Below are 23,490 nucleotides of genomic sequence, written 5' to 3' on the forward strand. Positions count from 1 at the left end.
GTGGCATTAAGATGTTGAATAACTAGTGAGGCTTGGCATGTCCACAGTCCTGGGGCAGGTCCCCTTTGGCTGCTGGATTTGGGAAGGGGTGGGGAAGAGTCCCAGGAAAGAGGTGGGAGCAACTGGGATGGAGAGGCGGCACTTGGCCTGGGGGGTGGTGGTGGAAATGCTCAGGACAACGGCTCTCTACCCACTGTTATGACGGTTTTTCCGTATTTCAGCAGCAGATACAACTGCTCTGGTACACATGGGCTCAGTGCCAGTTCTGGTGAAAGGCCAGTTTTGGCCTATGTCACCTTGCATCACTGTTACACACCTCCCGTGACCCTCTTCCCTTTTGCTTTTCTATCCCCGGGTGCTGTCTTTCCTTTGTTCCCAAGGCTGTTCCATTTCTCTTATCAAAAAGGAGGAAATGTCCCACTAAGATGTTAGGATTTAATGCCAGACTTCCAGAGGCACTTGAGTTTTAAAAGAGAATGTCTAGGGACTTCCCTGGTGACGCAGTGGTTAAGAATCTGCCTGCCAATGCGGGGGACTTGGGTTCGAGCCCTGGTCCGGGAAGATCCCACATGCCATGGAGCAGCTAAGCCCGTGCACACAACTACTGAGCCTGCACCCTAGAGCCTGCGAGCCACAACTACTGAAGCCCGTGCGCCACAACTACTGAAGCCCGCGTGCCTAGAGTCCATGCTCCGCAACAAGAGAAGCCACCGCAATGAGAAGCCCGCGCATAGCAACGAAGAGTAGCCCCTGCTCACTGCAACTAGAGAAAGCCCGCATGCAGCAACAAAGACCCAACACAGCCAAAAATAATTAATTAATTTATTTATTTAAAAATAAATAAAGTCAATTCCAGTTTTTAAAAAAGAACGTCTAGAAAGAGGCTCAGTCCTCAAACTCATGGCTAGGGTGGGATTTGTGACATGGGTGGAAGATGATTTGAAGTGGGAACCTTCTCAACCCTCTTGCAAACACATGACAAAGGGGGTCAGCCTATGTGGGACCTGCCTTGTTCAGGATAATGGCATTAGAACTAAAACCCAAGAGTGGCTTATGTTTATTTGGAATAATTTTGTCCCTGTGACCTTCCAGAACCAAAGGTATCCTTCTGAAGAAGATAGAATTGATAGTTCAGAGACAATGTCTTAGCCAAAGACTAAAGTATTGTGAGATGGAGAAGTTTCCAGGTTGGAACAGTGAGGGAATTTACATAATGATAGAGATGTACACCACCTCCCTCCACCTACTCTATTTCAGTAAGGTAGTCAACTTTCAACTGTCCGTACCAGTCTGAGCTAAGGATTTTACTTTGGTCAAAAATATCTAACCCAGCACCACCTCATACCCATTAGGATGGCTACTATAACAATACCAAAAATAATAAGAGTTGGAGAGGCTGTGCAGAAATTGGAACCCTTGTGCTCTTTCGGTGGGAATGTAAAATGGTGCAGCTGCTGTGGAAAACAATGTGGTGGGTCCTCAAAAAATTAAAAACAGAACTACCATATGATCCTGAAATTCCTCAGAAGAATTGAAAACAGGGTCTCAAAGGGTTATTTGTATGCCACGTTCATAGCAGCTTTATTCACAATCGATACAAGTTGGAAGCAACCCAAGTGTCTGCAGATGGATGAATGGATAAGCAAAATGTGGTCTATCCATTCAGTAGAGTACTATTCAGCCTTAAAAAGAAGGAAGTTCTGACACTTGCTACAACATACATGAACCTTGAGGACAGTATGCTAAGTAGAATAAGCCAGTCGCAAAAAGACAAATACTGTATGATTCCACTTATATGAGGAACCTAGAATAGTCAAATTCATAGAGATAGATAAAAGGTAGACTAGTGGTACTATGGGTTGGAGGGAAGGGTAAATGAGAAGTAGGGGTTTAGTTTTGCAAGATGAAGAGGGTTCTGGAGATGGATGGCAGTGATGGTTGCACAACAATGTGAATGTACTTAACACCACTCAAATGTACACTTAGAAATGGTTAAGGTGGTAAATTTTATGTGCATTTTACTACAGTTAAAAATTTTTAAAGCATATCCACCTAAAAAATAGATATCAAACTCAACACAATCAAACCTATTGCGGAGCTTCTGATGAGTAACCAAACTTCTCAGTCGCAGTCACCTCCTTTCCCAGCGTCCCTGTCCCCCAACATATATGAAAGAGGTACTGGTGAAGAGGTGAAGAGTGCAGTGTAGTGAGAGGTGGTTGGAACGCTCAGGGAAAAACATGTCAGGAACCGGAAATCAGGGCCAAGCCTGCACAGGCCAAGTGTGTTTAAGAGGGACATGCTCTCTCTCTTTTTTGATGTACAATGTTGTGTTAGTTTCTGCCATACAGCAAAGTGAATCAGTTGTACATATCTGCTCTTTTTTAGATTCTTTTCCCATATAGATCATTACAGATTATTGAGAAGAGTTCCCTGTGCTATCCAGTAGGTCCTTATTAGTTATCTATTGTATACATAGCAGTGTGTATGTGTCAATCCCAATCTCCCAATTCATCCCTCCCCACCCACTCCCCCGCCTTTCCCCCCTGGTAACCATAAGTTTGTTTTCTACGTCAGTGACTCTGTTTCTGTTTTGTAGATAAGTTCATTTGTATTATTTTTTTAGATTCCATATATAAGTGGTATCTGATATTTGTCTTTGTCTGACTTACTTCACTTAGTATGATAATCTCTAGGTCCATCCACACTGCTGCAAATGGCATTATGTCATTCTTTTTTATGGCTGAGTCATATTCTATTGCATGTATGTACCACATCTTCTTTATCCATTCATCTGTCGATGGACATTTAGGTTGTTTCCATGTCTTGGCTATTGTAAATTATGCTGCTATGAACATTGGGGTGCATGTATCTTTTCGAATTAGTTTTCTCCGGATATATGCCCAGGAGTGGGATTGCTGGATCATATGGTAGTTCTATTTTTAGTTTTTTAAGGAACTTCCATACTGTTTTCCATAATGGTTGTACGAATTTACATTCCCACCAACAGTGTAGGAGGGTAGAGGGACATACTCTCTTACGTAAGAGAAACAGTTACAAAAATGAGGAACTTCCCTGGTGGTCCAATGGTTAAGACTCTGCACTTCCACTGCAGGGGGCAGGGGTTCAGTCCCTGGTCAGGGAACTCAGATCCCACATGCCGTGCAGCACAGCCCAAAAAATGAGAAGTTTGGTGCTTATATTGAATAAGCGATAAATAGCAAGGGTCTCATATGTGAGGGCACTGTGAGTGGTAACAGAGGTGCCCAAAGGAATAGGCAGGACCTTCAAGGGTCTTACTGTCTCTCTTCAGGAAGGCAGGATATTTACAAATGGGAAAATCATACTTTCAGGAAACGTATTGAGTGCCAGGTGGTGGTATGTATTACACATACAGGACGGGTACAAGAGTTGAGTTGAAGGAATGATTAATCCAGGTTGTGCTGGGTTAGTAAGAAAAGATTTTGACAGGTAAATTTAAGATGGTTTGAACCGTGGCGCTGTATTACTAGAATTAGCTTTGGGAAATGTTATCATGTTTTGTTGATGCAGTCATAAGCTTTTCAAACTCATTTAATCTGTGGCTTAAAAGGGGAGAGCTCCAAGCAGATACCAGGAGCAAAGGTTTCTGGTTTTCCTATGATTAGTCCCAAATATCGTAGAAAAAGAGGATCCTTTCTATTTGTTTTGTTCTGTGCTTTGAGTACCTCATATACTCTTTTTAGATGGGTCTCTGGTGAAATAAACATAAGCCCAGGATAAATCCCCTTCACCCACTGTGAAGCCAGGCTTTTCCTTATTCTTCCAGGCTTTTCCTTATTCTGCCAAGATCTAGTGATATTCCTATCCCAGCCCATCAATTTCCAGCGGACATCGGCTCCCACCTTTCCAGGGGTCCCATAAGCAAAATAAGCAGTCAAGTTCATCCTGCTACTGCCTTCCTTCCATACTTGGTCCTGTTACACGGAGTGAATGTGAAAGCGTGGGTAATCGTTAGTCAAATCCATTTCACCTGCCTCCACTAACCAAGGTCGTTTTAATTGTTGCTATAAGATGTTTGCCTGAGTTCTTGTCCCAGAGCTTGGAGTCAGCTGTGTCTGCTTGGAGGTGAACTGGTTAAGACCGGATAGGACCACCGACCCTCCAACTGGGCATGCGCGAGTCTCCGTTAAGTGACCTTTTGACATCGGGGGGCTGAAGACACCACCCTGGGTCTGTGCAGAGCGCCTGCCTTTCTGAACGTGCAGAGGTCTGAGGCTTAGCCACACCTGGGCAGAATAACAGTGGTGACCTGACTGCACCTCTCCCCAATCACCTCTCCCCAATCACCTTTCCCCAATCAATCACCTTTCCCCAATCAATCACCTTTCCCCGATCACCTTTCCCCGATCACCTTTCCCCAATCACCTTTCCCCATGCTCTCCATGCCCCCATGCCTCAGTCCGCCCTGCTGCCTTATCCCATAAATAGCCCAAGCCCCTTGCCTTCCAGGAGGCAGATCTGAGACTTTGTTCTCCCGTCTCCTCTCTTGGCTGCAAACCCCGGGTCTCAGCATTTCGGCTTGAAAAACCTTTCTAGAAACTGGTGCAAAACGAACCTGGTTCAGTAACAGATGCTTGGATATTTGTTAGATGAACTAGTAGGCAGAAGGAACACGGCTAAGATGGGAAATGTTTCCCAATTGACTAGTTGGAGTTCACTCAAAAATGTACGGGGGGGGGGGGAGAGGGGGTTCCCTGGTGGCGCAGTGGTTAAGAATCCACCTGCCAGTGCAGGGGACACGGGTTTGAGCCCTGGTCCAGGAAGAGCCCACATGCTGCAGAGCAACTAAGCCTGTGCACCACAACTACTAAGCCTGTGCCCTAGAGCCTGTGAGCCACAACTACTGAGCCCACGTGCCACAACTACTGAAGCCCATGAGCCTAGAGTCTGTGCTCGGCAACTAGAGAAAACCCACGCACAGCCATAAATAAATAAATAAATAAATAAGCACAAGGGAAGTGACAAATTCTGCTCTCTGGTTTTCCTGCTAAAGTCTATTTTTTCACATTTATTTTAAATTCAAAATTAGTTTGAAAAGTTTATTGCAGAACAGTGCCCCATACATGCTGTTTACGCTGGCTTTCCCTATGTACATTTTATTTCCAATTATTCCATAATCCTTAGACCCTGTCAGGGATTCTCATGTCTTCCCCAGTATCTAGCTAGAGCTGAGCTTAAACTGGGTGTTCTTACAGAGAAACTGACAAAAACGGTGAAGCTAGATTTAGGAAAACGTGCATAGCAGAACGACAAAAAAGGGGACTCTTTCTTTCTTATTAAAGCTTTAACTAGAATTTTTAAGAATAAGGACTGTGGCTCCTTGCTGCCCTCCGCTGGTGTAGAAATGCAGTGCTCTATTAAATTCCCCCAGTCCACACCACTTGAAATCCAAATCAAAAGTATCTAACCATTTTCCAGGACCTTGAAAGAGGTTAGATTTCATTCGAAAATGCTGAAGGTTTTCAGCTGCCCTGCCCAATATGAATTGGCAGAGAAAGTTACCCTGGTCTTCTTGCTTTAGAGAAAAAGACTTGGAAAGATCCAGTCTTTAAGGAGGGTGGTTGGGCTGGAGAGGCCATGGAAGGAAATCCTGTGTCAGAACATGAGTTTCCACCCATATTTTTACTCCCTGATGCCCTTCTTAGGCCCTCCACTAACTGTGCCTCTAATATTCATTGTTCCAGATTTGAAAAGAAATCTCTCACAACACAAAATTGGGAGGTGGTGGGCTTTGCGTTTCAGAACATTAATCCCTGCTTGGGTAAAGAGCTAATTGAGTGAAAGAAACTGATCGAACAGACTTCAATTATGCATCACCTTTATTAGTTGCAACCCCAAGTTTTCCTTAAAACAGTAATATTTCACTTTTACTGATCTTATATCCTTTAAAGCCACCCCACCGTGCTGCAGAATTACCCGTATGCAATTAAGTACCAGATCTGTGCACTTTGATTTTGTTAACAAGTGGATAGAAAAGATTACATCATCTCATTGAGAAAAGGTTTTCCTCCAAGACCTTGTTCTGTCCTGGTTTTCTTGAAAAGAGTTTGAGCAAAGGGCTGTTTCAAAGGTTGATTCTTTCTCCTTTCACGACGCGTGCTCGAAATCTCCAAACGTCCTGGAAATAATACCAAACACAATGAGTTTATGGGACACTTTGATTTACCTATTCACCATAAGACAAAGTAGATTACTAGCATCTACAAGTGGTTAAATACAAAAAAAAAAAAGAAAAAGAAAACCGTCCACAATAGTCATAACAGTTAGTAAATAAACCACATTCTGAGACTCCAATTAATGTACCTGCCAACATCTAAAATCATGTTTTGTAAGCCAAGACAGTGAGCCCCCACACTGTCAGTCTTGTTTTATTTGGCACTCGTGTTGATTACAGGTGTTGGAACTGGCTCTTAAGTCTGGTCACAATACAAACAGTTTAGTACCCAAGCTCCTGCTTTCCTTGGTGATGTTTGCCTGCCCCATTCTGAGTCATCTACCCCTGATTAGATCATTATCATGAAAATGATGTCCTGGGCTACTGGTTTGGTTTTTTTCTTCTTTGTTCCTAATAAAACAATTCAGACTTTCTTGTTTATTTTTGAGCAAACAGCAAGGTATCCTGGGAAGAACGATTTTGGAACTGGACCTGACTCTGAAATCTCCGTCACTTATGTAATTGAGGCCAATCTCTTGAACTCTTCATTTTCTCATTAAGAGCTTGGAGCTATAATGACTGCTCCACTGGGTTTTGGTGAAGAAAAGAAGAAAAGGGATATGAACGTGCTTTTGTACCTGACAAAGAACTCTATAGCAGAAGTTAGTATTGTTCTTTTAAGTAAAGCCAATAAACTATAGCTGAGAGAATAACGAAAAATAAATACAGGAACTGATTCATTTAGTACAACTGTGACAGACCTCAAACATAATATATACATTTTTTTCCTGCCTTGAAATTCAGGGTGTTGGATGGAAGTTCCAGTTGGCAAAATATGTTGCCTTTGTAGGACATTTAAGTACTGGACAAAGGGAGAAGGACAAGACTTCCAGGATGTGCAAATGTGAGACCAGAGCATTTTCAGATATGGGATACATTCATAGATTCTAAAGAGAAAAGGGGTTAAGGGTGGAGGAAGATTTGTGCGCTGGGAAGTTGTTTCAGAAGATGGTACCCTGCCTTTGGTGAGCAAGGCTCTTCAGAGTACCAGAGGGCCCTGAGTTATCATTACACTCAGCCTATTTGGGGGTCATGTCGCCCCCAGAATAGATGCACTTAATTATCTAATGCACATTTAACAAGTAGGGTCAACTTCTCGGTTCAGATGCTAAAATGTACATAATCTACGATGCAAATAAGTTTATTTATTTGCCTTGACTGATAACTTGTAATCGATCAGCAGCAGCATGGAATGTTCACCAGTTAAAAACAAATCTACAGATGAGGTGTATTAATTAGGAAAGCATATGAAATGCTGTCTTACGCCCGCTACGACAAGCATCAGTGATCTCTCATCTCTGCTACATGCAGGCTTTCATTAAACTCCGGATGCAAACTGACCCAAACAAACACTTGCTTGAGAATTGCTTCCTGGGAGTCTTACTGGAATTCCAAATGCATATACTCTCTTCTTTCCAAACAAAGGAGGCCTATGATTGACAGCCCAAACCTTTAAAACGTGTGCGTTCAGAAGGTAGCCTTGTCCTGCATTTCCTCTCCTCTGAATTTGTTATCTACCTCCTCTCCTACCTGTCCGTTCTGCAACACGATGGCCTGCGTACCACAGGACAGCCCAGAGACTTACAGAATTCAGGCCTCCCACACTGGGGAAGCAAGTAGTACAAACAAACTCCACGGTCATTCTTAGGTCTCAGCAATGTTTCCGAAACGAGCTCTAAACCCAAGCATTTTATACTTTCAAATTAAATCAGGTATGAGAATTATTAAGCATCTGAAGAAAAGGAAAAACCAAGATCTTTACCTTGTCATTTCATACAAACATACCTTCAGGCTGACGTCTTTCACTCCATGGATCTTACTGGCTATCTCTAAAACTTCCTCTCCAATGTTTTCTTGACTGGTACCCTTCACATCGATGTAGTGGCAGTTGGCATCTGCAAAATGGCAGGAAATTGCCTGTGCAAAGTGAATCGATTCATGTTACAAAAAAACCCCAAAAACAAACAAACAAAAAACACCCCGTTAACACCAGCAGCCAAGCAAGGAGGCTTCTTTTAGAAAGTCAGTTCTGTCACTGAGCATTTGATTTCTAGATTGAATGCTGTTCCCATGTGTCCTAAATCAGTCTCTTGATGGCTCAGCTGCTTTTTTTTCCACCCAGCTAAAGGCTAATGGAGAAATTACAAGACGTTTTTCACTAGCTGTGTTATTTATTTTCCAAAGGTATATACGGGGCAGGGAACAGAATTATGTAAGTAAGAAGTCTTTAACTTTTTAGCATTTGATTTTTCTAATGAGTGGATACTGCCAAGTCCTACAAAGGAATGTATTGCAGGGTTTCTCATCACCTCAGTTACAGAAGTTACTCAGTTCAGTTTGTAATGAGTTGGTATTTCAATGGCCACAGTTATGGGGTGAAAAAACTGAAAAGACCTTGTAAAGAAAATAATAGGCAGACACCCCTCTTGAATCAAAAGGATGTTTAAAGCTTGATCACATTCACATACAATACCCATCTTGTTTCCTTTTGAAGGTAAGATGGAAGTTCCTTGGTTCTCCCCATTCTCGAAGGAGTTATAAACAGATGTAACTTGCAAGGCGGTAGTTAAAACTCACCTTCCTTGTCACAGGTTAGTTATATTAGGGTGACTGCACCCATCAGAAGAGCTTCCTACTTTGCCCCAAATATCAAATTTCTAGGCAGTTGAGTCACAAGCTTTATTTCCCATGGAAGCCCTAGTGCCATACCAAGCCATATTGGAGCCTGAGGCAAAAGGGAAAAAATGTACAGTCCTACCTGTACCCTTTTATGTATTTTTTTTCCTTTTATGTATTTTTTAATGGTTAATATTTCCCCAAACATTAAAGCAGTTAAAAAATATTGAAAAATTACGAAGTCAGTATAGTAAAACACATTATTTCCAGCGTAGTGCCTGTACCCCTTTGCACAATTCTGAGGGTCATGGTAGTGGAGGGTCTGACCTCGTCTTTAAAATTTTGGCATTGTGCTCACCATGGATTTTTTGGCATTCATTTCGATTTTTTAAACTACTACATTAAAATATTATGTAGTTGGACTGCTGAGGTTTTGGGGTACCCCTGAGGGGGGTGCCTTCTTGCCTCATGCTCATCCCGGTCCTGTTGAGCCTGGTGGACATTCGAATGAATGGAAGATGAAATCTGACAACTAACCCTCAGCCTCAGGGAGACAAAAGGGATTGTTGTGACAGACTGGAAAACTTCACTCAGCCCCAAAGAAGCCCCGAATATTTAGTATAAACAGCCACATCATAAGATCAGGGAAATGTGAGCCCATAGTATCGTCAGATCTGCGGAATCTTAGAGAGGCAAGAAATCTGGGAATTTATGAGAAATTATGTCAATTTTTAATGTAAGCACTGAAATCATGAAATTGAAAACACTGAGGCTAAGGGGTGAAAAACAGGGCCATATCTGATTTCCGGGTGGCCAATTCAGACCTTCCTTTCCGATCAATAATATTTTCCCCAGGAGCAATAATATTACAAACGTTCCTCTTATATGAGCTGTACACATTCCAGATGTTCTTATTTGGTATGTCTGCCTTTGCTTTTGCCTCTGAAACCATAGGCTAGCAGCTTCCAAGGAAGTAAGCTCTCGCTCTGAAGCAATTCCATGAATGTTCAGTAGGCTGGGATCCTGAGGTCACCTGGCTCCTTACTGCTGTGAGCAAGAAAGCATGAGGGAGGCAAATATATTTCCTGCTAAATAAACCGGACTAAAGGGCAGTTTAGTTAAAAGTCACAAATCCTTTAACTTTGACTATATCGCGGCACTTTTGTTCCTAAGCCGTTCGTCTTCAGAAAGAGCCGTGATGTGAACGCATACCTTCCGGAATCCTTGACTTTTGTTGCGACCAGATCCGTGGATGAGCAAAGGATGAAAGAAAACAGTGTCTCCTTTCTCCATCAGGAGGTGCACCCGGTCATTATTTTTGTCGTAGTCCTGGATGCCGTGGAACATGATGTTAACCCCTCCCTAAAACACGAGGGAAGCCAAGTCCAGATGTGAGGAAGCCACTAATTAAAACCCTTATCAATGACTCATCAGGAAAAAACAAAGCTTCTCTAAGTTCTTCCAAGAGAAACAGATAAATAAATTAGATTAAAAAAAAAAAAAAACCTTACATATACCAAAGCTTCTCAGATGACTGGTTTTAGAAAGCCACATGTTGATGTTAAAATCATGGACTTTTTAGACCAGATGAAAAATTTGGAATTTCCACCTACCCTTCATTACTGAATTATAAATGAAGATCTAGATCAGCTTTGCATTTTGTGGTAATGCAGGAGACCACCTTTCCAGGTTAACCCATAATCATTCTTTCCCACCTGGAACTTGGCATAAATCATTCTTCTGTTACTCAGGAGCATCTCTGAGAAGCTAACTATTCTCCCAAACTAGGGGAGAGAAAATACTCAGTTTTTCTGGGCTGAAAAACCACTCATGTCACATGCAAAGTAAAGAAAGAATAGTAAATTATAACATTATGGGGACTTCCCTGGTGGCGCAGTGGTTAAGAATCCGCCTGCCAATGCAGGGGACACGGGTTTGAGCCCTGGTCCGGGAAGATCCCACATGCCGCAGAGCAACTAAGCCCGTGTGCCACAACTACTGAGCCTGCGCTCTAGAGCCCGCGAGCCACAACTCCTGAAGCCCGCGAGCCACAACTACTGAAGCCCGCGTACCTAGAGCCCGTGCTCCGCAACAAGAGAAGCCACCGCAATGAGAAGCCCGCGCACCGCAATGAAGAGTAGCCCCCGCTCGCCGGAACTAGAGAAAGCCCGCGTGCAGTAACGAAGACCCAATGCAGCCAAAAATAAATAAATGAAATAAAGAATAATTTTAAAAAATAATAAAATAAATAAAACATTATGTTTGTTTATAACTATTTTCAAAGTTAGTTACTGTATTAGGTAATGGTTATGTCTTTATGGAAGAAGCTAAAACGAGAAGTGACAAAGTTTGCAAACCTTTATGGGTCTTTGGAGGGTAGCATCCCATTTCCTTTCCTAAGACTATCCCAAATACAAATTCCTTTTGGGGAATGACTACTTTCAAACTGCACTGTATTGGGACTTCGACCCAGTGAGCTTCTCTCGTGCACAGAGTTGATATGTAACCAAGATAAGCTAATCTGACCTCCCACTGTGGCCACTTTGAATCTGAGCAGAGGATCGAAGAGACCAGACATAGTCAGGGTTCACTGCCCATGCCAGGTACCCCACCCAACTGTTCCCACCGAGCAAGGACTCCCTCTTTCATTCCCCATCCCCCAACCCCCAGAGCTGGCCAGCCTTCCCACCGATTCTGCATGCCCCTGCAGCCCTCCAAAACATTCCCTTCGGCTGAAGTCAGTGAAAACCCACTTCTGTTGCTTGCACCAACCTTTCCTAAACCTCAACTTAGTCGACGAATTTCAGATTTTATATCAGAATCTAGACTCAAATATTTTCACTTAGCACTAATCCTCAGTGCAAGAATTCTAACTAGGGGCTTCCCTAGTGGCTCAGTGGTTAAGAATCCGCCTGCCGATGCAGGGGACACGGGTTCGATCCCTGGCCTGGGAAGATCCCACGTGCCGCAGAGCACCTAAGCCCGTGCGCCACAACTACTGAGCCTGTGCTCTAGAGCCCGCGAGCCACAACTACTGAGCCTGCGTGCCACAACTACTGAAGCCCACGTACCTAGAGCTCGTGCTCCGCAACAAGAAGACACTGCAGTGAGAAGCCCACACACCGCAACAAAGAGGAGCCCCCGCTCGCCGCAACTAGAGAAAGCCCGTGCGCAGCAACGAAGACTCAATGCAGCCAAAAATGAAATTAATTAATTTTTAAAAGAAAGAAGAATTCTCACTAGTTGGCACAGAAGTCCTGAGAGCCATATTCTTTACATCCCACAGAACCGTGTCCATTCTGTCTGCCTTAACAACAGGTGCTCTTCCCACCTTGATCATCATTATGGGATTTTTGAGACGTTATTGCCTTATACCTAAAACGCTAAGAGTCTCCTCTCTGGTTTCTCTGCCTCTGGACTCTTACACCTGCAGTACATTCTGTGCCAGACCACAAGGTTATCGCTCTTGAAGAACCAATTTGATCTCATCACTCAAAGGCCCCAAAGCATTAAACAGTCCTCCAGTATCATCAGCTGAATCGATAAACCGTGAACAGCCTCGTAACAGGATACTACTTAGTCCTCCCCAGAGCCTCTCTCTGCCGGTCTGTTCAGCTGGAAGGAGATGATCCCACTTCTTTACTGCGAGACCCACCAATCAGGGTGTAAGACTCATGTGGCACTTGGCACACACATCTGGTGTTGCCGTGTTTGTGTCTTACCTCTGCAGTTAGGCTTCATAATCTCAGATCTGTTATAGCATCACCAAAGTTCCCCACTTTGGTTGGCTTTCAAGCACTTGTTGAAAGAACAAAGACAATCATTTTCTCTGACATCCTTGAGTTTTCCCTGATCCTTATTCTAAATCCTAGAACAATGTTTTGCTAAGAAAGGAAATGTCGTCTTATTGGCAAAGCTCCTTATATATACTGATGTGAAATCAAAACAACAAAAGATTCTGATCAAGACTCAGCCGCCAGGCAGACTTACCTCCCACTGGGGATAATCGTGTGTTTTCAGGGGGCCTTTGTGTGTCCCTGGGAGCACGACCAGACAGCCGTTGTTCCGGTCGATGTGCTCCATGGCTGTCCAGGCACAAACGATGCTATTGCTGGGCCTGAAGGGGAAATAGTGCAGATCCTGGTGCAAGGGGTGACGGGATGTCTTCTTGCCTAAAACAGAACCTGCTGTTAAAATAAATAAACTCAAGTCTCAGAATTCTTCTCCTCTGCCTGAAAAACCAGAACAATGACCTATCCCTGCAAAAGCAAACAGATGAAACAATGCTAAAGAAAACCAGCCTCAACAGATAAGCACCAAATTGGAACACTGAATCAGCACAGTGACTCTGTCTTTTTTTTTGGCCATGCCGCGAGGCATGAGGGATCTTAGTTCCCCAACCAGGAATTGAACCCATGCCCCTTGCAGTGGAAGCATGGAATCCTAAGTGCTGGACCACCAGAGAATTCCCATCAGCACAGTAACTCTGGATCCTGTAATTCTTTCTGGTCTTCTGGTAGCCAAGGACTACCTTACACTATTTTCTAGCATGCTGTACATATGTCATCATCTCGACTGTGCTTTATTCCTTCCTAACTCTGGTTTGGGCACAGAGCTTAGTAGTCCCAAAAAAAGGTTGATTAATTAAAGAGAGTGGTCAAATCTGAGGTCCTCTGATAGCCTTCAACGTGGTTGATACAAAAAAATATATTTGTTAATTAACTAACTAACTAAATAAAAGGCCTCTCAGAGGTTTCCCCACCAAACTAGAAGCATTTGGTGTACAATCAATGTGGAGAATCAGAGATACTAGGCCCACATTTACATTTTTCCCAAGCTTTGCCCTCTGAACGTGGTTCCCCCAGGCCACCGGATCTCTCCAGGCAAGACACCCAAGGAGGGAAAGACTTGATGTTAAATTACAGACCTGTCACATAAACCTCTCCCAGCCATCAGGAGGACGACAAAGTAGAAAAGGATCAAGAATCTCTAATGGCCGATTTACTACCGCTGGTACAGCTGAATTTCTCAGTGTGGCCCAAGAGCCATCTGCATTAGCATCTCTGGGTATGGTTAATAAAAATGCAGATTCCTGGGTTCTGTTTTCTGAATCGGTCTCTCTAGGAGGGAGGCCTTAGAAGCTACATTTTAGCAAGCACAGGAAATTTTAAGAATAACTGTGGTATATGATTTATAAGAATAGTTTTAACTTTGGTAGTAATAATAATGTCTTCAGATCAGGAAGGCAAGGTCCACACTCTCATGCATGGGTGAGAGTGGTAACAAGGCTTAGGGATGTTGAATAACAGGAGCCTCTGGGGTGTAGGGACAGTCGTGTTTACTAAACTGCATCTTTCAGAAGCCAGTTGTGTAAAAACCCAGCGATAACCCTATACTTCAATGTTTTTATGATGTAAGCTATCTTAAGACTTAAATAAAAGTACATATATTCATTTACGCAAAGTTTAGCAGTTGTACACATTGCTATTAGTTAGGACATCAACCTTATGTACTTAAACACTTTCTTTGTTGTTGTTGTTGCTTTTCCTTTACAAATCAGAGGTCTTTACCAGAATCTGGAGGTTTGTTTATCAGCATTGTATGCATGGCCATAATATTGGGTCCAGTGAAGCACTCCACATATTTCAGAATCTAAGGGAAAGGGGGAAAAAAGTTCATGGGAAATCAGATACATAGGCAGGTGGCACAAAGTACATCTATCTATACAGGAACTCAGATGGCAATTGTTTAAAACAATCAATCGATATTTCACAACCTTGCAAACCAACCATGGAAAAGTCAGCAACTGGAAATCATTGGAAATTTACAACACTCTGAACTAGACAGGCTTTTTGGAGCCAGCTGGAAACGTGAGTGCTTCTTCTACAAGAGAGACATGAGTTTCTGTGAGACACCAGCTGCAAAGGGCAGGAATGCCCTTCTTTCTACTAAAGCTGTTGGCAGTTGCCCAGTGAGAAGGCAGCTTCCTTTTCCTTCACGGAGACTCTTCGTAAGAAGGGACCACAAAAGGCCCCGACAGGTTTGCAGCTGTCATGAGTAACCCCGAGGGCAGGAGAACAGGGGCCTGGAGGCCACTTCACAATCAGCATGGCCGTTAATTCAACAACTCCTTCCTAAGGTCTCTGAACCAGGCAGAGTGACAGCAAATAGGGACACAACAGTGAACAAGATAAGCGGGTCCCTGCCCCAGAGGAGTTTATATGCTGGTGGGAAAAAAGATGTTAAACACATAATGACACGGGCGATGTGGCTGAGACCCACGCTACGAGGAATAAGCTGCAATGGGAGCAGGTGACAGGGAGGACCACCTCCTGCATCAGACCCACTAGAAAGGGGTAACAAGCAGAAAGGACTCAACATTGCAGGCCTCCTACCTGCCAGGGGCTTTCTATATATTGACACATAAGCTCGGTTAAGCCTCACAATAGTCCCTGAAAGTTAATGCCCCCATTCATTAATAATACTTTGAAATGAATGCCCCACACGAATAAGATGCCTAAGTTTGCAGAGCCAGTTAAATGAAAAAGATGGTATTCAAACTCCCTTTCTGTCTGACTGCAAAAAATGAAGCACATTCTACGGCTTTCTCACTATTTGATCTCTTGTGTATAAGGAATATTGGCAGTTTGAGTACGAAACACTTGAAATGTTACAAAAATCTCAGGAGTCAGGCCTCATGCTTGTTTTTTTAATAAGAAGTTTGTTTTTGTCTTTTTTTTTTTTTTAGTATTCACTTAGACTGCTATTTTCTAAACCTTCGTCATTCAAGAGCCATCCTCACCGTTTCTGTCCTGCTTTGCAGAATTTCCCAAAATATTTAGCCAATATTCTCCCTAAATTAAATTAACTCACTTCTTTTACTTAGTTTTTTTTCTTTTTTAAAAAATTTATTTATTTATTTTTTGGCTGCGTTGGGTCTTTGTTGCTGTGCGCAGGTTTTCTCTCACTGCGGCAAGCGAGGGCTACTCTTCGTTGCGGTGCGCGGGCTTCTCATTGCGGTGGCTTCTATTGTTGCGGAGCACAGGCTCTAGGCGCGCGGGCTTCAGTAGTTGTGGCTCACGGGCTTAGTTGCTGCGTGGCATGTGGGATCTTCCCGGACCAGGGCTCAAACCCGTGTCCCCTGCATTGGCAGGCGGGTTCTTAACCACTGCGCCACCAGGGAAGCCCCTCTTTTACTTAGTTTTATCCTGATTAATAATATTCTTGAAATCATGGATTTGAGGTGCTGGTTCATTTTTCCAATACATACTAAAATAAATACCCAGCTATTAAAAGAATGCCTACCTCCTAAAAATCATTGCATGAACCACCAGATATGTGGTTCACACGTTACAGAGGTAGGAAATCTGAAAGTCCTGATAGAGCTTAATCTACCACATGTTGCCTGTGATTTCCAGCTTTCTATCCTCGATCCACCCACACAACTTCCATTTCTATAACAGGACTTGAGGTTGGGAAGAACGCATGGCTCAGAGGGGCCACTTCTCCTCCCATCCCCAACCCAAGGGGCCCGACATCCCAGATGGCTCAGCTGTACAGTCTTTCTTCACGAATCAGATTTTTTAACAGCACTTGAGGTTATAGTTTCTAATAAGTACTTTGTGCAAAGTGTCCTTTGAAACCATTCTAAATAAATGGTCATAAACTGTAGTACATTTATGCAATGGAATACTATGCAATAGTTTACAAAGTATAAAGTAGATCCATAGATACTAATATGGAAAGATGTCTCAGATCTACTGCAAGTGGAAAAGCAAAGTGACAACCAGTATATTCCCTGTTACACAAAAGGTGGGGTTATACAGATATGCTTGATTATACCTGAAATAATTCTAGATGAATACATAAAAAAACTGAACAGTGAGTGGTGCTGGGGGTGGGAGAATTCACTTTTCATGTCCTTCTATACTATTTGGATATTTTTATAAATATGAACTACTCTTAAAGAATAATTTTTAAAAAACTAGTTTACATTTATTTGTTTGCTTCTTTTTTTTTTTTTTTTGGCTGCATTGGGTCTTGGTTGCTGGGCACAGGCTTTCTCTAGTTGCGGTGAGCAGGGGCTACTCTTAGTTGCAATGCATGGGCTTCTCATTGCGGTGGCTTCTCTTGTTGCAGAGCACAGGCTCTAGGCGCGCGGGCTTCAGCAGTTGTGGCTCGTGGGCTCTAGAGCGCAGGCTCAGTAGTTGTGGCACACGGGCTTAGTTGCGCCGCGGCATGTGGGATCTTCCTGGACCAGGGCTCAAACCCGTGTCCCCTACATTGGCAGGCGGATTCTTAACCATTGCGCCACCAGGGAGGCCCTAGTTTACATTTAAAAACAGACTCACACCTCTACTGACCAGATCATAAAACAAAAAGAAAAAATAAATGGATATTACAATAAATAGCCTCAGCACTATCACCCCTGTGGAAGTGCCTGTATGAAGTGTGAGAAAGGCTCTCTCTTACCACAGAATTCCTGCTCTTCTTCACCAAAAATAATTAGCAAAAGCAGGATTTCTCAGTCTTGGCACAACTGACATTTTGGGCTGGATAATTCTTTGCTTGTGGGAAGGGGCTATTCTGTGCATTATAGCATCCCTGGGCCCAAGTAGCAGCATCTCTGACCTCTACCCATTAGAAGCCAACAGGACACCATTCCTCCTGCCTGACAAGCAAACATGTCTCCAGACATTGCCAAATGTCCATCTCTGGTTGAGAACCACCACTCTAGGACCCCAGTAGAAAAGGGCTAGCTAGATAAAGTAAAAACTAATAATAATAATAATATATCAGAGGCAGGCATGCAGATGGGCAATTAGCTTAAAGAGAAAGGAACACAAGAAGGCCTTGAACCTCAGGGAGGGTGCAGTATCTGAAGAGTTCCTTATCTTCTTGGAAATCTTGGACCTTGGTAATCACTTTCTCATTTGGCACATACTCTGATTTTGCAATGGTCACATCTCTCATCACCATCAATCCCAGTGGTTTCACCTTCATTCTGCAGATTCTTTCAAACTCATCCCTAGAAAATTCAATTGGTAAATGATGTCATTACCACAGGCTCCAAGCACCTCCCTGGCCTTGTTCTGTGGAAAAACTCGAAGGTTTGGGGGTGGTTTTTCTGCACCAAGTTGGCCTCTAGCCCCAGGTTGAATAGTTCTGATGGGAGGAAGGAGAAAATGGCCAACTCAGAAGTGCCTGCCTCCTAACCGTGAGGCTGAAACTTGCTCCCAGAATTCAAATATTCCTTAGCTTAGCAGACCAGTGGGGAAATATTTGTGATTTGGTTTCAGCTGAATAAAAGAGCAAACACTTCCCTAGCACTACAATAAGCCAGGCCCTGTTTAAAGTATTCTCTCTCTATTTTACCTATTTAGTCCTAAGAACAACTCTAGGACATAAGTACTGTTATTTCCCCTGTTTTGCAGATATGGAAACAGGCATGGAAAGGTTAAGGAATTGCCTCATACATACAGTGTTAAGCGACGGGGTTAAGATTAAAGCCAGCCACCCTGGCTCGAGCCCAGGTTCTAACAAACCACTTCCTAACAAACCCAATCCCTGAAAAATATCTGTATATACACAAGCTAATCTTACTCATATTCCCATTACACACATATAATACATATTTCTGTTATATAACAAATAGTGTTACTGTACCTAAAATATTGAATATCAGCATCAGACACCAAGTTTTTAATGACAAGAAATCCATTTTCTTCATAAAATTTTCTCTGTTCTAGGCTTAGAACATTATTATCCCGAGTATACCTAAAGGAGAAAAAAATCTCAAATAAGTCCAATTTACAAATCACAACCTAACAATATGTATCAAGAACCTGAGAAATGTATGTACTCTTCCACTAAGCATTTTTATTTCTAAGACTTTAAGGAAATAATCTGAAAAAAATTTTTAAGCTTTAGATCCAAAGCATTAATTACTATCACCAAGAAATGGAAGAATAATTAACTAATCATATTATATCCATTCAATGGGATATGACTCAAGCATTAAAAATAAAGAGCATATAATAGCATGGACAATGCCTAGTAAATTAAAATATGATGACAATGATGTAAAACCAAGACACTACTTGTTTTAAAAAAAGACTACAAAGAAATACAAAAAAAAAATTTAATAGTGATTGCCTTTATGTAATGGTATTATGGATGATGTTTTTTTAATTCCTCCTATTTCTCTGATTTTAAAATTTATTCTGTAATGAATATGTATTTCAGTTGGGAAACTAATATATTTTATGATGGGTTTTTCAGATGGGAAACTGATATATTTTATGTTTTTAATTGTCTAGTTCATGCATTCACAGAAGAAATCAAAGTAACAAAAATCTAAATAAGTGTACAGCACACACACACAAACTCAGATCACCTTGTCCATTACTCTGGTTTGGAACTGTGACCCTATGAGAATATTCCATGGAGATCAATGTTTTCCACTTCAAAGGTGATTTTAAGACAAACCAAAGATGGTAGCTAATACATCAGACTAACCAAACAACAGGCTAATTTAAATGAGATGTACCATGCCTGAATTTTACAAAATAAGATTATGCACTTTCTCACATTTTTCCTCCTTTCTGAACTTTAAAATACATATAGAAAAAGTCAGGGTCTTCAAAATTTTCCATGATCGTTAGAACAGATCCTGGAAATGGAGGATTTGTATAATGAATTCTCATCGGGCAACATGTATTTTATATCCTAGTTACCGCTAGAAAAAAAAAAAAACCTTTAAATACATTGTATGGTTAAAAATTAAAATTAGATTTACTCACTGGAATTGTTGAGGGTGGAAACTGCCAGGAGGAACAGTCCCTGAAGTGTGGTGAGCTATCTAGGATGTGAGTTAAGGCAAATAAAGTAAAATTTAGGTGTCAACCTTTTCTAGGAACGGTCTGCCCTGGATTGGTTTTCACAAGGGAAGACGGGCCCTAAATGGTCACCAAGCAAACTGATTACACACGTAAGCTCTGATGCACTGCTGCTTACCTCTTTTCATTTCACAATAGCCTGAGGAGGCGGCTGGGAGCCAGGAGCTTTATTATTCCTGTTGCATAGAGCAGGAACCCTAGGCTAGGAGAGCTCAGTAACTAGTCCAAGGTCACCCAGCAGAAAACAGCTGAGCCAAGGCTTCCACACGGTATTCAGAGTTTATATCTATTCCATTCCCCCTGGCTATTTCTCCTACCAAACTACTGAACGAATAAAAATGGAAAGGCTCTATTCTAGAAATAAGGAGAAACATGTGCTATTCAAAAGAGGAATTTAACTTAGTAGGAGTCTAGTCCAAAATATTAGCAATATTGGCTGGTCATTAGAAAAAAAAAAAGTCTACCTTTAAAGAAAATGTTTGCCAACCCTGGCTCAAGACTAGGACTGTTGGGACTTGCCTGGTGGCGCAGTGGTTAAGAAACCGCCTGCCAATGCAGGGGACTCGGGTTCGATCCCTGATCTGGGAAGATCCCACATGCCGCGGAGCAACTAAGCCCGTGCGCCACAACTACTGAGCCTGCACTCTAGAGCCCGTGAGCCACAACTGCTGAGCCCCTGTGACACAACTACTGAAGCCCGTGCGTCTACAGCCTGTGCTCTGCAACAAGAGAAACCACCGCAATGAGAAGCCTGCACACCATAATGAAAGAGTAGTCCCCACTCGCCGCAACTAGAGAAAGCCCACGAACAGCAACGAAGACCCAACACAGCCAAAAATAAATAAATAAATAAATAAATTATAAAAGAAAGAAACGAAACTGAGTTATTTGTAGTGAGGTGGATGGCCCTAGAGTCTGTCATACAGAGTGAAATAAGTCAGAAAGAGATAAACAAATATATGCTAACACATATATGGAATCTAAAAAAGAAAATGGTTCTGATGAACATAGGGGCAGGACAGGAATAAAGATGCAGATGTAGAGAATGGACTTGAGGACATGGGGAGGGGGAAGTGCAAGATGGGACGAAGTGAGAGAGTTGCATTGACATATATACACTACCAAATGTAAAATAGATAGTGGGAAGCAGCCGCATAGCACAGGGAGATCAGCTCGGTGCTTTGTGACCACCTAGAGGGGTGGGTTAGGGAGGGTGGGAGAGAGACGCAAGAGGGAGGAGATATGGGGATATATGTATATGTATAGCTGACTCACTTTGCGATACAGCAGAAACTAACACACTATTGTAGAGCAATTATACTCCAATAAAGATGTTAAAAAAAAAAAAAAGACAACCCAAAGAACAGGAGAAAATGTTTGCAATCATATATCTGATAGGGGACGTGTATCTAGAATATAATAAAGAACTATTACAACTCAATAATAAAAAGATAAATAACCCAATTAAAAATTGACAAAGGAGGGACTTCCCTGGAGGTCCAGTGGTCAAGACTCCACGCTCCCAATGCAGAGGGCACAGATTCGATCCCTGGTTGGGGGACTAAGATCCCACATGCTGCACACCACAGCCAAAAAAAAAAAAAAAATTAAAAAAAAAAAAAGAAACACTAGTTGCCTTAGATTTAAGATTTGCAGCGATACAGCCTTTCACAGGCCTCTGAATTACCTATGGTTTCTCAAAGGAAAAAAAAAAAGTCTATAAAATAAACAATGACTCCAAGAAAAATATGATCCACATAGTAGAGTATCTTTTTAAATATCTTAAAGAACTTAGAAATTCCTTTTTGTTTTCTATCCAGTAATCACAGATGACTGACTTAGCATCTTGGTTTTTTTCTTCTCATTTTTTTCATTGTTTCTTTAGCTTAAAGAGTTACTTTCAGAATGTCACTTCTCTTAAACATTTTATCCTTTTTGAATGATGTCTTTATATAACTGGGGACAATATAATAGTCAAGGAGATGGGAATTCCCTGGAGGTTCAATGGTTAGGACTCGTCGCTCTCACTGCGTAGGGCCCAGGTTCAATTACTGGTCGGGGAACTAAGATCCCACAAGCCACGTGGTGAGGCCAAAAAAAAACGTCAAGGAGAGAGGCAGGCGCCAGGAGTCAGAGTTACCAGCTACTGTGTTTTCCCCAAGGGAAACCTCTTTGTCAACTGTTCTCAGCAAAAAGCCAGGACAGTCCCAATATCAGTCCCGAACCGCAACGAAGAGTAGCCCCCGCTGGCAGCAACTAGAGAAAGCCCACGCGCAGCAACGAAGACCCAACGCAGCCAGAAATAAATAAATAAAATAAGTAAATTTATTAACAAAATAAATAAAAATAAAAGTCTTGACAGTCTGGGCCCGGAAACCTGAATCTAGTTCCAGTTATATCTAGTCCCAGTATATTGGTGGTTCTCACAATTAAAATGTATCAGAAACAAGTGCAAACAGATCGCTGGGCCCCATGCCCAGGTATTTTGATACCACAGGTCTGAGATGAGCCCGAGTATCTGCGTTTTTAACAATTACCCAGGTGACGCTGATACTGCTGGTCCGGGGACTGCAGTTTGACAACCACTGCTTCCCTTAATGACCTTGGTCAGGAGTTTTCATCTCTCCTAGCGTCACTGTTTTCTCAACTGTAAAATGAGATTACAGAGTCACCTGGGTTCCCTTCATCGGTTTGTGGATGAGATTTTAAATTGACAACGGTTCTGATTCATCAAGGCTTGGAATTCAGCAGAGAGAGCAATAGTGAAAGTAAAAGAAACAGCCAGTAAGATCGTTTTAGGAAAGATTTCAGGATCCTAAATATAGCAGAACAGGTCACAAGGGAAAAAAATCCCAGGCCCAGTTTTCTGCGGAGCTTCCAAAAGTTCGCGCTGAACGAGAACACTTAATCTGAGCAGACAAAAACAATTCTATAGGTCAACTTGACTTCTGTGTCGCACAGTGACATCTCTCTGGATCCAACGCCCGTAGCGCACACATGCTCCCGGGGATTAACTTCTCAAGGCCTGAGCAGGAGCGGACACGGGGCACCCAGCCCTTCTCCAGGAGACAGTGTAAGCTCCACGGGGCTCCCCTGGAGAAGGAAGAGCTGGGGGGCGGCTCCGCCCTGAGAGGGCTCCGCGGCTCCTCCAGGTAGCTCTGCGCCCCCGTTTACGGTCTCGGTCTCTGGGCAGCCGCGGCCATCAGGCGCGGCCAAGTGCAGGCCCGCTCGGTAACGACTTCCCATCCCCCCCCAAAGCCGGGGAACAGAGGCCCTGAGGGCCCGGAAGGCTGCAGCGACGCCACTCCAGTCGCTGGGGCCAGCAGTCCCGGGCCTACCGGGCGGGCCGGTCCCCTCTGGGGCCTTGGGGACCACCGGCTCCTGGGGACGCACCTGTCCTCGCCCCCAGGGCCCGGAAGAGACGTGACCATCACGGGGACAGGCGGCACGGAGCAAGGAAGAGCCGGCGCGGCGGCTGTGTGATGCGCCCTGATAGCCACCACCCTTCCAGCTCGAGCCCCGCGCACCCAAAGGATACGACGGCCCCGGCCGAGCGGCCGCCGAGGTGTCGCAGCAAGACGCGCAGGCGGGCGGAGGCGCGATCCTTGTCCATGGCATCGGGCGGGGGGAACACCCCGTGGCCCGCCCTCGGCCGCACTTAACTCTGCGGTCGACCCCGCCTCCGCGCGGCGGGCGGGGCTTGGCACGGACGCAGCTCAA

At 43.3% G+C, this 23,490-nt stretch overlaps 2 protein-coding genes across 2 annotated transcripts in view; one reads left to right on the forward strand and one right to left on the reverse strand.

Moving 5' to 3' along the window:
• Positions 1-23,490, forward strand: part of MCM10 (minichromosome maintenance 10 replication initiation factor) — a 131,706-nt gene that overhangs the window by 83,816 nt on the left and 24,400 nt on the right. The gene's annotated exons all lie outside the window — the stretch shown is intronic.
• Positions 5,844-23,467, reverse strand: PHYH (phytanoyl-CoA 2-hydroxylase). The gene is made up of 9 exons (XM_082385654.1): positions 23,309-23,467; positions 19,675-19,733; positions 18,539-18,649; positions 17,732-17,900; positions 14,443-14,524; positions 12,863-13,044; positions 10,085-10,234; positions 8,042-8,173; positions 5,844-6,160 (listed from the first exon to the last, which is right to left on the reverse strand). The coding sequence occupies exons 1-9, from the start codon at positions 23,381-23,383 to the stop codon at positions 6,107-6,109; spliced, it is 1,014 nt and encodes a 337-aa protein (XP_082241780.1). The 5' UTR covers positions 23,384-23,467; the 3' UTR covers positions 5,844-6,106.

This window comes from Balaenoptera borealis, assembly GCF_965194805.1.
Source record: "Balaenoptera borealis genome assembly, chromosome: 3".
Taxonomy (NCBI): Eukaryota; Metazoa; Chordata; class Mammalia; order Artiodactyla; family Balaenopteridae; genus Balaenoptera; species Balaenoptera borealis.

Bases quoted from the DNA above. Each gene is read 5' to 3' on its own strand.
- PHYH (XM_082385654.1), bottom strand. From the start codon at position 23,383: ATGGACAAGGATCGCGCCTCCGCCCGCCTGCGCGTCTTGCTGCGACAC. The intron at 13,045-14,442 runs GTAAAGACCTCT...GTTCTGTTTTAG, and splicing joins AAACAAACCTCCAGATTCTG to GCAAGAAGACATCCCGTCAC. The intron at 6,161-8,041 runs GTATGTTTGTAT...TATTATTTCCAG, and splicing joins TGAAAGACGTCAGCCTGAAG to GACGTTTGGAGATTTCGAGC.